This window comes from Carcharhinus amblyrhynchos, unplaced genomic scaffold (genome assembly GCF_965287045.1).
Source record: "Carcharhinus amblyrhynchos unplaced genomic scaffold, sCarAmb.v2.hapA scaffold_677, whole genome shotgun sequence".
Lineage (NCBI taxonomy): Eukaryota > Metazoa > Chordata > Chondrichthyes > Carcharhiniformes > Carcharhinidae > Carcharhinus > Carcharhinus amblyrhynchos.
The window spans coordinates 47,575-60,763 of NW_027650417.1; the positions used below are offsets into that span (position 1 = coordinate 47,575).

The window sequence follows — 13,189 nt, forward strand, 5'->3', positions numbered from 1 at the left end:
CCACGCATTCCTCTCCACAGCGATGAGGAGGCCCGTTTAGTCAGTCCGCCCTCCGTACCGGCCCCTTATCGGCACAGGCGGTCGGACTACTGCTGCGTCCGGTTCTGGTCTCCGCACCGCCAAAAGGCCGCGGAGGCTTTGGAGAGAGCGCAAGAGAGAAAGGCTGTCGCACGGAGGAGGGTCTGAGCGGTTAATAAACCGGGACGGTTCTCCCTGGAAAGGCGGAGGGCCGCCCCTCCCTCCGAGGCGCAAGTTGGGTGGGTTGGCCGTGCCGAATTGGCCCCTTGGCCTCCCACGATGGGACTCGCCACGGTGGGGTTACGGGGGGGTGGGGCGGGGGAGGCCGGGATGCTCGGCCTGGAGAGACTTGACGGGCCGAATGGCCTCCTTCCTGCACTGCAGTTGTTGGGGGCCGGGGGAGGGTGGGGGGGGAATCGAAGGATGTTAAGTGCCAGTTGGCTCTGCGTCCGAAACACCCCTTAACTCCGTAGCCACCTTCCGGGTCCACACAATAAAACACTTCGTAAGTTTGTCCGAATTTGGAGATAAGGAGACGGGGTGGGGGGGGTGGGTGGCGTCCTGAGGAGACGTAAATCCGTCCCCGGAAGTTTGGTTGGGGGGGAGAAAGAGGGCTGCGTTGTCAAGCTCCCCGCGTTAGGCCCAAACAAGATGGACGCCAGAAGGCGCCGAAACCCGTCTGCCGCTCAACTGTGCCCCGTGGCGGGGAGGGGGGAGGCGGGGGCGGTCCCTACCTCTCCAAATCTTGCACCGCCCCCCCCCCCCCCCCCACCCCACCGCCCCACCTCCAACCAGCGACCCCCACCCCTCAACAATCCCTCTCTCTCGGGTCGGGCCTAGTAGGTCACGAGTTCGATTTCCCGCCAGTCCTCGGGCAGGTACTCAGCCACCTCGATGTGCTGCTTGCCCCTCAGGAGGGGGGCCCCGGTGCCCAGCATGGCGCACTCCGGCTCGTGCTGGGCCACCACCTGGTTCCATTGCTTCAACTCCTCCCTCAGGCTCAGGATCTCCTTCTTCAGCGAGGCGTTCTCCCGCTCCAGCTGCTCGTACTCCTGAGGGGTGGGGGGGTGGGGGAGAAAAAGAAGAACGTGAGCTCGGGGCTGGTCACCCAGAGGGACCGCGTCCCGCTCTGGAACGTTCCGGAGCTACGTCCGATCCCAAGATCCCGCTCCCTACCGACGTGTCTATCCGATAACCCAGGGAAGGGGTGAACCATCAGCAGTTTCTACGTACGTTGAGGCTCAGGAGGCGAGTTATTCTCTGCAGGACTCCCAACTTCAGGCCTACTCTGGCCCCCCCCGTCGCGGTGGGTACAGGGGCCAGAGCAGGCCTGAGGCTGGGAGTCCTGCAGAGAGTAACTGCAGGCCCACCCAGGCCCTACCCCTACATATTTTACCCACTAATCCCTCTAACCTACGCATCCTTGGACACTAAGGGGCAATTTTCTTAGCACTGCCAATCCACCTAACCCGCACATCTTTGGACTGTGGGAGGAAACCGGAGCACCCGGAGGAAACCCACGCAGACACGAGGAGAACGTGCAAACTCCACACAGACAGTGACCCGAGGCCGGGAATCGAACCCAGGACCCTGGAGCTGTGCAAGCAACAGTGCTATGCTACCGTGCCGCCCAACTCCCTGTCCCACTCATTTCCAGAGAGCTCCATGTGCCGATCCAATAGCCCAGGGAAGGGGGTGAGGGACGAACGGACAACTGTTCGAGCAGCTGTCACCCTGTACCCACTGTGACAGGGGCCAGAGCAGGCCTGAGGCTGGGAGTCCTGCAGAGAGTAACTCACCTCCTGAATCTTAACATACGTAGAACAGCACAGTACAAGCCCTTTGGCCCTCAGTGTTGTGTCGAGCTATGTTCAAACCTAAGATCAAGCTATCCCCACTCCCTATCATTCTGGGGTGCTCCATGTGCCTATCCAATAACCGCTTGGAAGTTCCTAAAGTGTCCGACTCCACTATCGCAGTCCATTCCGCACCCTAACCACTCTCTGAGTGAAGAACCTACCTTGGACATCCCTCCTATATCTCCCACCATTGTTAAGCCCCCTAGTAACAGCTATACCCACCCGAGGAAACAATCTATCCCCCTCATCATCTTATAAACCTCTATTAAGTCGCCTCTCATCCTCCTCCACTCCAAAGCCCCATCTCCCTCCATCTTTCCTCATAAAGACCTACCCTCCAAACCAGGCAGCATCCTGGCAAATCTCCTCTGCACTCTCTCCTCATCCTTCTTACAAATTTATCAATTCTAGCGAATACTAAAATTATTCATTGGTGGGACGTGGGCGTCGCTGGCTGGGTTCATCATTTATTGCCCATCCCTAGTTGCCCCCCTGGAGGGCAGTTGAGAGTCAACCACATTGCTGTGACTCTGGAGTCACGTGTTGGCCAGACCGGGGTAAGGACGGCAGATTTCCTTCCCTAAATTTGGGTTTTTTCCCACAATGGGTCATCAGCAGATTCTTAATTCCAGATTATTTTTCATTGAATTCAAATTCCACCGTCTGCCGTGGCGGGATTCGAACCCGGGTCCCCCAGAACATTAGCTGAGTCTCTGGATTAATAGTCTAGTGATGACATCACGAGGCCATTGTCTCCTCTAAAGGGGTGGGAAAGACAGAGAAGGCGCACCCACGCCACAGGGATGGCAGTGGGTACCAGAACGCAGTTCACCCACCACCTTCTGGAGGGAGGTTCTCCAGAACGATCCCGGGAATCTAAGGCTTGATGTATGGGCGGCATGATGGCACAGTGGGTTGGCACTGCTGCCTCACAGCGTCAGGGATCCAGATTCAATTCCCAGCTTGGGTCACCATCTGCACGTTCTCCCCGTGTCTGTGTGGGTTTCCTCCGGGTGCTCCGGTTTCCTCCCACAGTCTGAAAGATGTGCAGGTTAGGTGGATTGGCCATGCTAAATTGTCCAAAGATGTGCAGGTTAGGTGGATTGGCCATGCTAAATTGCCCCTCAGTGTCCAAAGATGTGCAGGTTAGGTGGATTGGCCATGCTAAATTGCCCCTTAGTGTCCAAAGATGTGCAGGTTAGGTGGATTGGCCATGCTAAATTGTCCAAAGATGTGCAGGTTAGGTGGATTGGCCATGCTAAATTGCCCCTTAGTGTCCAAAGATGTGCAGGTTAGGGTGGATTGGCCATGCTAAATTGCCCCTTAGTGTCCAAAGATGTGCAGGTTAGGGTGGATTGGCCATGCTAAATTGCCCCTTGGTGTCCAAAGATGTGCAGGTTAGGTGGATTGGCCATGCTAAATTGCCCCTCAGTGTCCAAAGATGTGTAGATTAGGTGGATTGGCCGTGCGAAATTGCCCCTTGATGTCCAAAGATGTGTAGATTAGGTGGATTGGCCGTGTGAAATTGCCGCTTGATGTCCAAAGATGTGCAGGTTAGGTGGATTGGCCATGCTAAATTGCCCCTTAGTGTCCAAAGATGTGCAGGTTAGGTGGATTGGCCATGCTAAATTGCCCCTTAGTGTCCAAAGATGTGCAGGTTAGGTGGATTGGCCATGCTAAATTGCCCCTTAGTGTCCAAAGATGTGCAGGTTAGGTGGGTTGGCCATGCTAAATTGCCCCTTAGTGTCCAAAGATGTGCAGGTTAGGTGGATTGGCCATGCTAAATTGCCCCTTAGTGTCCAAAGATGTGCAGGTTAGGGTGGATTGGCCATGCTAAATTGCCCCTTAGTATCCAAAGATGTGCAGGTTAGGTGGGTTGGCCATGCTAAATTGCCCCTTAGTGTCCAAAGATGTGCAGGTTAGGTGGATTGGCCATGCTAAGTTGTCCCTTAGTGTCCAAAGATGTGTAGGTTAGGTGGATTGGCCATGCTAAATTGTCCCTTAGTGTCCAAAGATGTGCAGGTTAGGTGGATTGGCCATGCTAAATTGCCCCTTAGTGTCCAAAGATGTGCAGGTTAGGGTGGATTGGCCATGCTAAATTGTCCCTTAGTGTCCAAAGATGTGCAGGTTGGAGGGATTAGCGTGGTAAATACCCAGAGTTACAGGAATAGGGCCTGGGTGAGATTGTGTCAGTGCAGACTTGATGGGTCGAATGGCCTCCTTCTGCACCGTAGGGATTTTGACCTGCGTTGGGGATGGCCTTGTCCTCACCACCATCCCCTCCGCACCCCCCGGACTTGCTGACTGTGGTGGGGGCTGCAACCCAAAGGGGTCCAAACCAGCAAGCCGAGGGGAGAAGTTGGTGCGAACCCCTACCTGGTGCAGAGTGTCCGCTCGCTGTGTCTGCTTCTGCCGACTCTTCTGGGCGGCTATCCGGTTCTTCTCCCGCCGTCTGAGCTTTTTATCGTCCCCCTCGTAGTCCTGCAACGGGTGCGGAGAAAGGTCAGTGACCAGAGGAGTGGGGGCCACGCTCGCCTGTCCTTCCCCTCCCTCCCCAGACAGATACCCAGCGCTGCCAAGGTGCTTTCCCTCCATAGCCAGCAGTTTTGGACCCCACCACGGCAGCAAGTGGAATTTAAATTCAATGAATAAAATCTGGAACTGTGAAGCCAGTTTCAGTCATGGGACAACCGTAACAAGTGTCATCGATTGTCGTTAACAAAAAACCCATCTGGTTCACTGAGAGGGAAGGAAATCTGCCGTCTTTACCCCGGTCTGGCCTACCAGACACAGCAGAGTGGTTGACTCTCAACTGCCCTCTGAAATGGGCCAAGGGTATTTGGTTTGGGCAAATAATTTGTGGGTCAGCACTGACCCTCTGACAGTGCGGCGCTCCCTCAGCACTGACCCTCTGACAGTGCGGCGCTCCCTCAGCACTGACCCTCTGACAGTGCGGCGCTCCCTCAGCACTGACCCTCTGACAGTGCGGCACTCCCTCAGCACCGACCCTCTGACAGTGCGGCACTCCCTCAGCACTGACCCTCTGACAGTGCGGCACTCCCTCAGCACTGACCCTCTGACAGTGTGGCACTCCCTCAGCACTGACCCTCTGACAGTGCGGCACTCCCTCAGCACTGACCCTCTGACAGTGCGGCACTCCCTCAGCACTGACGCCCTGACAGTGCGGCACTCCCTCAGCACTGACCCTCTGACAGTGCGGCACTCCCTCAGCACTGACCCTCTGACAGTGCAGCGCTCCCTCAGCACTGACCCTCTGACAGTGCGGCGCTCCCTCAGCACTGACCCTCTGACAGTGCGGCGCTCCCTCAGCACTGACCCTCTGACAGTGCGGCGCTCCCTCAGCACTGACCCTCTGACAGTGCGGCGCTCCCTCAGCACTGACCTTCTGACAGTGCGGCGCTCCCTCAGCACTGACCCTCTGACAGTGCGGCACTCCCTCAGCACTGACCCTCTGACAGTGCGGCACTCCCTCAGCACTGACCTTCTGACAGTGCGGCACTCCCTCAGCACTGACCTTCTGACAGTGCGGCACTCCCTCAGCACTGACCTTCTGACAGTGCGGCACTCCCTCAGCACTGACCCTCTGACAGTGCGGCACTCCCTCAGCACTGACCCTCCGGCTGTGCGTATCTCTACAGTGCAGAAGTAGGCCTTTTGGCCGATCAACTCTGCACCCCAATGGCAATCCCACCCAGGACCCATCCTCGCAACCCCCTGCATTTACCCTGCGAGTCCCCTGACACAAAGGAGCAACTTAGCACGGCCAATCCACCTAACCTGCACATCTTTGGACTGTGGGAGGAAACTGGGGCACTCGGAAGAAACCCACGCAGACACGGGGAGAACATTGAGACTCTGCACAGACAGTGATTCAAGGCTGGAATCGAACCCAGGTCCCTGCCGCTGTGAGGCAGCAGTACTAACCACCATGCCACCATATTTGCCTGAAGTCTGTCAATCCTGTCCCAAAATGAATGGGCAGCAGGCTTCTAACACACCCATCTCCTCAGTCACCAAACACAGTGCTGAGGGAGTGCTGCACTGTCAGAAGGTCAGTGCTGAGGGAGTGCCGCACTGTCAGAGGGTCAGTGCTGAGGGAGCGCCACGCTGTCAGAGGGTCAGTGCTGAGGGAGCGCCGCACTGTCAGAAGGTCAGTGCTGAGGGAGTGCCGCACTGTCAGAGGGTCAGTGCTGAGGGAGCGCCACGCTGTCAGAGGGTCAGTGCTGAGGGAGTGCCGCACTGTCAGAAGGTCAGTGCTGAGGGAGTGCCGCACTGTCAGAGGGTCAGTGCTGAGGGAGCGCCGCACTGTCAGAGGGTCAGTGCTGAGGGAGTGCCGCACTGTCAGAGGGTCAGTGCTGAGGGAGTGCCGCACTGTCAGAGGGTCAGTGCTGAGGGAGTGCCGCACTGTCAGAGGGTCAGTGCTGAGGGAGTGCCGCACTGTCAGAAGGTCAGTGCTGAGGGAGTGCCACACTGTCAGAGGGTCAGTGCTGAGGGAGTGCCGCACTGTCAGAGGGTCAGTGCTGAGGGAGCGCCGCACTGTCAGAGGGTCAGTGCTGAGGGAGCGCCGCACTGTCAGAGGGTCAGTGCTGAGGGAGTGCCGCACTGTCAGAGGGTCAGTGCTGAGGGAGCGCCGCACTGTCAGAGGGTCAGTGCTGAGGGAGCGCCGCACTGTCAGAGGGTCAGTGCCGAGGGAGTGAGGCACTGTCAGAGGGTCAGTGCTGAGGGAGTGCCGCACTGTCAGAGGGTCAGTGCTGAGGGAGCGCCGCACTGTCAGAGGGTCAGTGCTGAGGGAGTGCCGCACTGTCGGAGGGTCAGTGCTGAGGGAGTGCCGCACTGTCAGAGGGTCAGTGCTGAGGGAGTGCCGCACTGTCAGAGGGTCAGTGCTGAGGGAGTGCCGCACTGTCAGAGGGTCAGTGCTGAGGGAGTGCCGCACTGTCAGAGGGTCAGTGCTGAGGGAGTGCCGCACTGTCAGAGGGTCAGTGCTGAGGGAGTGCCGCACTGTCAGAGGGTCAGTGCTGAGGGAGCGCCGCACTGTCAGAGGGTCAGTGCTGAGGGAGCGCCGCACTGTCAGAGGGTCAGTGCTGAGGGAGCGCCGCACTGTCAGAGGGTCAGTGCTGAGGGAGCGCCGCACTGTCAGAGGGTCAGTGCTGAGGGAGCGCCGCACTGTAAAACGGTGACCACAGAGGAAATGCCACAGTCTCCCCACTCACCAAAACCCCCTCCAACCCACCACCTCCAGACCAGGAGAGAGTAACTTCCAACACAGAAAAAGTTTGAGATAGAGAGAGGGAGACTGTTACCTTTTCAGAATTCTGGCTGGAATCATCCGTTTCGAATTCAGGAGAGTATTCCAGGAATGTGGCCATATCAGGCAGGCCAGAAGGCGAGGAAAAGCTGGGAAGCTTCATAAAACTTCCAAAGTGGGTGTGAGCCAGGGGACCAAAACTGCACACACAGTTGGAGAGAAGAGCAGATTTCTCCCCCCCCCCCCCCCCCCCAACTTTTCCACGGCACAGGAGACTGCGAGCTCTCAGTTTTCTGCCCTCGTTGCATGCATGGGTGTGTGTGTGTGTGTGTGTGCAAAGAACACCAGCGACAGCGGCCCCAGAAACTTCCCTTTATAGGAACCTCTGCTAAGTTTCGCTTTATTGTAAGCCTTACCCTCTAACCACTGAGAGGAAAAGATTGGATGTCTTCTTGCAGAGAAATCACATGGCTGGGGAAATCCCAGCCCTTCCCTCCCCCCAGGGGTTCTGCCCTTGTGATTCTTTTATTTTTCATCATCTGATTGTGTGTGTGTGTGTGTGTGTGTGTTTTAAAACCTCTCGAAGCACTTGGCCACTTCCTGCCACCCCCCCCCCCGGTCTGAGTGGCGCAAGGAGAAAAATTACCTCTTTTGTTCTCCCCACCCCCAGTCTGGGGAATTGTGCAACGGGGCAGAAGTCAAATCCTAGAAGTCAAACCCAGCGTTTTCTGTCTATATTTATCTGGAAAAGGACACACGGTTGCCGGTTGTAGAATGTTTCAGATCAGGTTTCGGCTGCTGGAGCAACAAAAGGAAGCATCTTTTTTTGGTGAAACAGCCTAAATGTTCCTCTTAGCACTTAATCAGGTTCAAGGATGTGCAGGTTAGGGGGATTGGCCATGCTAAACTGTCCCTTAGTGTCCCAAAGATGTGTAGGTTAGGTGGATTGGCCGTGCTAAATGCCCCTTAGTGTCCAAAGATGTGCAGGTTAGGTGGGTTGGCCGTGCTAAATTGTCCCTTAGTGTCTAGGGATATGTAGATTAGATGAATTAGCCATGCTAAATTGCCCCTTAGTGTCCAAAAATGTCCAGGTTAAGTGGATTGGCCATGCTAAATTGTCCCTTAGTGTCCAAAGATGTGCAGGTTAGATGGATTGGCCATGCTAAATTGCCCCTTAGTGTCCAAAGATGTCCAGGTTAGGGGGATTGGCCATGCTAAATTGCCCCTTAGTGTCCAAAGATGTCCAGGTTAGGGGGATTGGTCATGCTAAATTGTCTCTTAGTGTCTAGGGATACGTAGATTAGATGAATTAGCCATGCTAAATTGCCCCTTAGTGTCCAAAAATGTCCAGGTTAAGTGGATTGGCCATGCTAAATTGCCCCTAAGTGTCCAAAGATGTACAGGTGAGGGGGAATTGGCCATGCTAAATTGCCCCTTAGTGTTCAAAGATGTACAGGTTAGGGGGATTGGCCATGCTAAATTGCCCCTTAGTGTCCAAAGATGTCCAGGTTAGGTGGATTGGCCATGATAAATTGCCCCTTAGTGTCCAAAGGTGTGCAGGTTAGGTGGATTGGTCATGCTAAATTGCCCCTTAGTGTCCAAAGATGTCCAGGTTAAGGGGATTGGCCATGCTAAATTGCCCCTCAGTGTCCAAAGATGTCCAGGTTAGGGGGATTGGCCATGCTAAATTGTCTCTTAGTGTCTAGGGATATGTAGATTAGGTGAATTAGCCATGCTAAATTGCCTCTTAGTGTCCCAAAAGATGTGTAGGTTAGGTGGATTTGCCGTACTAAATGCCCCTTAGTGTCCAAAGATGTACAGGTTAGGTGGATTGGTCATGCTAAATTGCCCCTTAGTGTCCAAAGATGTGCTGGTTAGGGTGGATTGGCCATGCTAAATTGCCCCTTAGTGTCCAAAGATGTGTAGGTTAGGGTGGATTGGCCAAAATGTTGTGTGATTTCAAAAAGAAATTAGATATCGTTCTTGGGGCTAAAGGGATCGAGGGATATTTGGTGGGGGGGGGGAAACAGTATATTGAATCTGATGATCAGCCATGATCAAAATGAATGGGGGAGCAGGGCTGGAAGGGCCAAATGGCCTCCTCCTGCTTCTGGTTTCTGTGTCTCAATGATTCTGGGAGTTCGTGAAGTGTGTGTGATTCAGGCAGAATTCAAAGTTTGATTTGATGATTTATTACTGTCACATGTATTGGGACACAGTGAAAAGTATTGTTTCTTGCGCGCTGTACAGACAAAGCATACCGTTCATAGAGAAGGAAAGGAGAGGGTACAGAATGTAGGGTTACAGTCACAGCAAGGGTGTAGAGAAAGATCAACTTAATATTTGATTTATTATTGTCACATGTATTGGGATACAGTGAAAAGTATTGTTTCTTGCACTCCATACAAAGCATACTGTTCATAGAGAACCAAAGGAGTCAGTGCAGAATGTAGTGTTACAGTCACAGCGAGGGTGTAGAGAAAGATCAACTCAATATTTGATTTGATTTATTATTGTCACATGTACTGGGATACAGTGAAAAGTATTGTTTCTTGCGCGCTATACAGACAAAGCATACTGTTCATAGAGAAGGAAAGGAGAGGGTGCAGAATGTAGTGTTACAGTCACAGCGAGGGTGTAGAGAAAGATCATCTTAATGCGAGGTAGGTCCATTCAAAAGTCTGACAGCAGCAGGGAAGAAGCTGTTCTTGAGTCGGTCGGTACGGGACCTTAGACTTTTGTATCTTTTTCCCGACGGAAGAAGGTGGAAGAGAGAATGTCCGGGGTGTGTGGGGGGGGTCCTTGATTATTCCGGCTGCTTTTCCCCGAGGCAGCGGGAAGTGTAGACGGAGTCAATGGATGGGAGGCTGGTTTGTGTGATGGGACTGGGCTACATTCACCACCCTTTGTAGTTCCTTGCGGTCTTGGGCAGAGCAGGAGCCCAGACCAAGCTGTGATAAAGGCAAATTACTGCGGACGCTGGAATCTGAAACCAAAAGAGAAAACGCTGGAAAATCTCAGCGGGTCTGGCAGCGTCTGTAAGGAGAGGAAAGAGGTGATGTTTCGCGTCTCGGTGACCCTAAGAGGCGGGGAAAGTGGGAGATATTTAGACTGCAGGGGGAGGGAATGAAAGATGGGTCATAGCCACAGAAACTAGGGGAAAGTCTGCTAATGGCAGCCGGAGAGAGAATAAAGGGTGTGAATGGCCAGAGGAGGTAAAATGAGAGGGTAAATTGTGACGGATGAAGATACCAAGCAGTGATACATCTGGAAAGGATGCTTTCTGTGGTGCATCTGGAAAAGTTGGCGAGAGTCATAGTGGACATGCTGAATTTCCCTAACGTCCTGAGAAAGTAGAGGGGCTTTCTTAACTATAGTGTCGGCGTGGGGGGGAACCAGGACACGTCGTTGGTGATCTGGAAGCCTGAAAACCCAAAGGCTCTCGACCCTTTCCAGCAGACAAAAGTTCTGCTTCCTCCCCAGCGCTTCCAGCTCTGTCAAGGAACTGGCGGGCCTGACGGACGGCCAAGCGGGCAGCCGAAGGCTATTCGACCGCAGGGGGCATCGCAGCGGCCAGCCGACTTTGGCCCGGGCGTTCCTCAAGAAAGCCCCCTGACGGGAAGCGGGCACGTGTCCGAACAGCGCGAAGGAGGAAGCTCGGTGCACAGCTTGTCTGTGAGTATTACCACGGGGGAGCTCTCTATTCTGGCGGAGGGGGGGGGGAGGGGAGGGGAGGGAGGGGAAGGAGAGGCGGTGGGGGGGGGGGATGGGGAGGTGGTGGCCACCTCCTGCTCTGACTGTAAATAGTGCAAGTTCAGAAAGTCTGCAGGGCTGTGTCAGAGTAGCTCGAGGTTTCCGAAAGGAAGTTGTAAAAAAAAATTCGGAGAAAGTTCCCAGCGCAAAGGGGAAGTAAAAGGCAGTCAGCAGCGATCCACTACACAGCCAAAGAAGGCAGCCAGGCACTCCGCAAAGAATTTTGTAGGTGCAAACTCCCCATAGCGAAATCTGCCAGAGTGTAGCAGGCAGGATCCCGCTCCCTCCCCATGTCCCTGTACCAATCCCCAAACTAATCCCACTGCCCCGCTCTCTCCCCATAGCCCTGTATCAATCCCCAAACTAATCCCACTGCCCCGCTCTCTCCCCATAGCCCTGTATCAATCCCCAAACTAATCCCACTGCCCCGCTCTCTCCCCATAGCCCTGTATCAATCCCCAAACTAATCCCACTGCCCCGCTCCCTCCCCATGTCCCTGTACCAATCCCCAAACTAATCCCACTGCCCCGCTCTCTCCCCATAGCCCTGTATCAATCCCCAAACTAATCCCACTGCCCCGCTCTCTCCCCATAGCCCTGTATCAATCCCCAAACTAATCCCACTGCCCCGCTCTCTCCCCATAGCCCTGTATCAATCCCCAAACTAATCCCACTGCCCCGCTCTCTCCATAGCCCTGTATCAATCCCCAAACTAATCCCACTGCCCTGCTCTCTCCCCATAGGCCTGTATCAATCCCCAAACTAATCCCACTGCCCCCCGCTCTCTCCCCATAGCCCTGTACCAATCCCCAAACTAATCCCACTGCCCCACTCTCTCCCCATAGCCCTGTATCAATCCCCAAACTAATCCCACTGCCCCGCTCTCTCCCCATAGTCCTGTATCAATCCCCAAACTAATCCCACTGCCCCCACTCTCTCCCCATAGCCCTGTATCAATCCCCAAACTAATCCCACTGCCCTGCTCTCTCCCCATAGGCCTGTATCAATCCCCAAACTAATCCCACTGCCCCGCTCTCTCCCCATAGCCCTGTATCAATCCCCAAACTAATCCCACTGCCCTGCTCTCTCCCCATAGCCCTGTATCAATCCCCAAACTAATCCCACTGCCCCCCGCTCTCTCCCCATAGCCCTGTATCAATCCCCAAACTAATCCCACTGCCCCGCTCTCTCCCCATAGCCCTGTATCAATCCCCAAACTAATCCCACTGCCCCACTCTCTCCCCATAGCCCTGTATCAATCCCCAAACTAATCCCACTGCCCCGCTCTCTCCCCATAGCCCTGTATCAATCCCCAAACTAATCCCACTGCCCTGCTCTCTCCCCATAGCCCTGTATCAATCCCCAAACTAATCCCACTGCCCCCCGCTCTCTCCCCATAGCCCTGTATCAATCCCCAAACTAATCCCACTGCCCCGCTCTCTCCCCATAGCCCTGTATCAATCCCCAAACTAATCCCACTGCCCCCACTCTCTCCCCATAGCCCTGTATCAATCCCCAAACTAATCCCACTGCCCCGCTCTCTCCCCATAGTCCTGTATCAATCCCCAAACTAATCCCACTGCCCCGCTCTCTCCCCATAGCCCTGTATCAATCCCCAAACTAATCCCACTGCCCCGCTCTCTCCCCATAGCCCTGTATCAATCCCCAAACTAATCCCACTGCCCCGCTCTCTCCCCATAGCCCTGTATCAATCCCCAAACTAATCCCATTGCCCCCGCTCTCTCCCCATAGCCCTGTATCAATCCCCAAACTAATCCCACTGCCCCACTCTCTCCCCATAGCCCTGTATCAACCCCCAAACTAATCCCACTGCCCCGCTCTCTCCCCATAGCCCTGTATCGATCCCCAAACTAATCCCACTGCCCCGCTCTCTCCCCATAGCCCTGTATCGATCCCCAAACTAATCCCACTGCCCCACTCTCTCCCCATAGCCCTGTATCGATCCCCAAACTAATCCCACTGCCCCGCTCTCTCCCCATAGCCCTGTATCAATCCCCAAACTAATCCCACTGCCCCGCTCTCTCCCCATAGCCCTGTATCAATCCCCAAACTAATCCCACTGCCCCACTCTCTCCCCATAGCCCTGTATCAATCCCCAAACTAATCCCACTGCCCCCGCTCTCTCCCCATAGCCCTGTATCAATCCCCAAACTAATCCCACTGCCCCCGCTCCCTCCCCATAGCCATGTATCAAAAAAGGATCTGATGTTTGTCAGTCCTGCAGCCGTGACGCCCCTGCAGTTGAAAAGCTCTGTGCCACTCATTTTGTGGGC

The 13,189-nt window shown here is 54.8% G+C and overlaps 1 protein-coding gene across 1 annotated transcript; it reads right to left on the minus strand.

Moving 5' to 3' along the window:
• Nucleotides 1-829: 829 nt before the first annotated feature.
• LOC145339796 (basic leucine zipper transcriptional factor ATF-like) lies at nucleotides 830-7,379 on the minus strand. Its single transcript, XM_080184325.1, has 3 exons — nucleotides 7,199-7,379; nucleotides 4,254-4,358; nucleotides 830-1,070 (listed from the first exon to the last, which is right to left on the minus strand). The coding sequence occupies exons 1-3, from the start codon at nucleotides 7,304-7,306 to the stop codon at nucleotides 855-857; spliced, it is 429 nt and encodes a 142-aa protein (XP_080040451.1). The 5' UTR covers nucleotides 7,307-7,379; the 3' UTR covers nucleotides 830-854.
• Between the last annotated feature and the right edge of the window lie 5,810 nt (nucleotides 7,380-13,189).

Excerpts from the sequence above, each read along its gene's own strand:
- LOC145339796 (XM_080184325.1), bottom strand. The coding sequence starts at position 7,306 with ATGAAGCTTCCCAGCTTTTCCTCGCCTTCTGGCCTGCCTGATATGGCC. Across the intron at positions 4,359-7,198 it reads CCAGCCAGAATTCTGAAAAG|GACTACGAGGGGGACGATAA; the intron begins GTAACAGTCTCC and ends CACCCGTTGCAG. Across the intron at positions 1,071-4,253 it reads GAGCGGACACTCTGCACCAG|GAGTACGAGCAGCTGGAGCG; the intron begins GTAGGGGTTCGC and ends CCCACCCCTCAG.